The sequence below is a fragment of the Trypanosoma conorhini genome (assembly GCF_003719485.1).
Source record: "Trypanosoma conorhini strain 025E chromosome Unknown Tco_14.4_contig_01454, whole genome shotgun sequence".
NCBI lineage: Eukaryota > Euglenozoa > Kinetoplastea > Trypanosomatida > Trypanosomatidae > Trypanosoma > Trypanosoma conorhini.
Genome location: NW_021705553.1, coordinates 1 through 2,310, shown reverse-complemented (window position 1 = coordinate 2,310; position 2,310 = coordinate 1). Strand labels below are relative to the sequence as shown.

The window sequence follows — 2,310 nt, the reverse complement described above, 5'->3', positions numbered from 1 at the left end:
GCGTCGCGCTCGCCCCCACGACGCAGCGCCTGCGGTCGTCCACTAGCAAAGCGGCACCGACGTCAGCCAGCGGCTCCGGCCGCAACTCCGCCAGTGGCTCGGTGCTCTCCTCCGCGCTGCCAGTTGAGTCCTCCTCTGAGTTCTCCATCGCCGCGGCGGTTGCGCACGCGGACGACCTCGAGGATGAATGGAAGCTTGACGGGGCGAGACAACAACAACAACAACAAACATGGAATGGGCAGGGGGATAAGGAGGGAACGCGGGGCTGGGGAGCAGAGTGCTCTGCTTTTGCCTCTTTGCGGAGGATCCTCTCGCTTTGCTTGCCTCTTCTTCCCGCACGAACTTGGCTCGCGACGTGGATGGAGTCGCTGGCGAGATGCGAGGGGACTACGCTTGGACGAAACGCGCAGGGGCAAACTCTTACGCCAACATGCTTTTCCTTCTTCTCCGCCCCGCGCCGGGGGATTGTATTTGGCCCCTCTGTTTTGCTTTCCCGCCCGTGGTTTTTTGGGCTTCTGTTGCTCTGCCTTTCCAGCTCACTTTGTTGCTCCCCGTGGGAGCGCCTCCCGCTCTGCGCTCGATGGACGCACCGGCAAGCGGCGGCTCCGCTCTGCCGGTCGCGGTGTTGCCAGCGGCGTTGGGCGCCACGGCCCGTCGCAACGGTGGCGGTGCCGCAACGCCCCTGGTGCGGGGGTGCCTGCGCCGCGCCCAGTGCGGGGGCTTTCTCGCCTGTGGCGAACTTCAATCCGTACGGGCGTCGCGTGGTCGGGAAGATTGAGCAGAGATATAAAAGGGCATAACGGAGGTGCGCGGCCGAGCAGCAACGCGGCACCACGCGGGAGCGATGCGACGGCGACGGTGACGCGCGATCCGTGCGAGCGGCCAACAACTACAACGGAGACACGCAAGGGTGCGGAGGAAGGTGCTGATGCCTTGCCACGAAACCGCCGCGAGCACAGCGTGGACAGGGGTTTCGACGCGCCTTGCGCGTTACAGACCTCGAAGCCCGTGCCCTGTGCATCGTATACTTTGGGCACGGAGGCGCCTGCATTAGCTCCCTTCAGTTTATGGACGCGCCACACGGATGTTGTCCTGTTCTTCAGTCCTGCGTTGGTGCCGACTGCCAGCGTTTGCACCGAGGGATGAACCGTGTAGTTGTTGAATGTTTTTATTTCGTTTTTTTGGGGTCCTGTTCTTGTCTGTTGTTGGAGGAGACTTGGCAGCAGCGCGGCAGCAGGGGGCTCCTGTGCGGGGGTAAACGTGAAGGGAGCACCTGAATTGTCCCCGTCTCTTTGCTTTTTCGTGTGTGTTTTGCTGCGGGGGTGTGAGCGCAATGACGAGGGGGCTCGTCCACTGTGTCTGTCTGCTGCGGCCCCGCATTCAGGAAAAGGGTGACGCACGCATTTGCGTGTGTGTGTGTGAGGGAAGGACCATTTCCGTAACGGGGGTAACTTCGCTTCGGCTTCAATCGGCCGGGTTCGGTCGGTTATTGCTGCTTGCCGGGCCCTGCTTGCGCGTCGGGGTCGAGAGCGGTGCGCAGAGGCGGCGGTGCGCTGGCCGTCGCAGTGGCTTGCGGCCTCGCTCTCGCACTCCCCCTCCCGCGGCCTCTCCGGCTGCCTTGCCCACCTTCTTTCCCGCCTCTTCTTCCCGCCCCCCGCAGACAAGGCATTTGCGACTGCCGCCATCCACGACAAACCAACACAGACACTTCCCTCACGCCATGCGCCGTCCGCTCCGCGCCGCACTGCCGCTGCTGTTGCTCCTCCTCGCGACGACGTGTTGCGTCGGTGGGTGCCTCGCCGCTGCACACCGCCGTGCGCTCGACGAGGCGGCGATGAAGAGCGGCCCGCTGCCGACCGCGATGGTGCGTGAGGTGCCGCGCAAGGGGGAGGGCGCGGCGCAGGCGTACACCGTCGCCGCAGCGGGCGAGGGCAAGGAGTGGGAGCCCATCCGCATCGTGGTGTCGATGGAGGATCTGAAGGACGCAAGTAAGTACTGCACCAAAGAAGGAGAAAAGAAACCCGACTTCAGGGGAGAAGAGCCAGAGTGCAGGAAGGATGAAGTTGTGACCGCGGACTGGAACAAAACCTTGGTGAACGAGGTCATCCCCGTGGCTGTCAAGCTGCACGCGGAGCGTCTGCTCGTTCGACGCCTGAAGACCCCGCTGAAGGTGCCCAAGTTCACATCGGAGCATGGGTTTTGCCAGTACTTCAAGGTCCCCGAGGGGCACCACGATGCGGGAGTTGAGAATGCGGACATGGTGCTCTACGTGGCTGCCGGGACGGGCTACGGGGCGTGGGCTCTCCCGTG

At 63.8% G+C, this 2,310-nt stretch overlaps 2 protein-coding genes across 2 annotated transcripts, besides 1 other annotated feature; both read left to right on the top strand.

The window, feature by feature from the left end:
- Positions 1-800, top strand: Tco025E_10083 (uncharacterized protein; the record flags this gene model as incomplete). Its single annotated transcript, XM_029376874.1, has 1 exon — positions 1-800. A coding segment is annotated over one exon (800 nt), but the record flags the coding sequence as incomplete, so codon positions are not given.
- Positions 801-1,150: 350 nt separating this feature from the next.
- Positions 1,151-1,208: a microsatellite.
- Positions 1,209-1,720: 512 nt separating this feature from the next.
- Positions 1,721-2,310, top strand: Tco025E_10082 (surface protease GP63; the record flags this gene model as incomplete). The annotated part of the gene is made up of 1 exon (XM_029376873.1): positions 1,721-2,310. A coding segment is annotated over one exon (590 nt), but the record flags the coding sequence as incomplete, so codon positions are not given.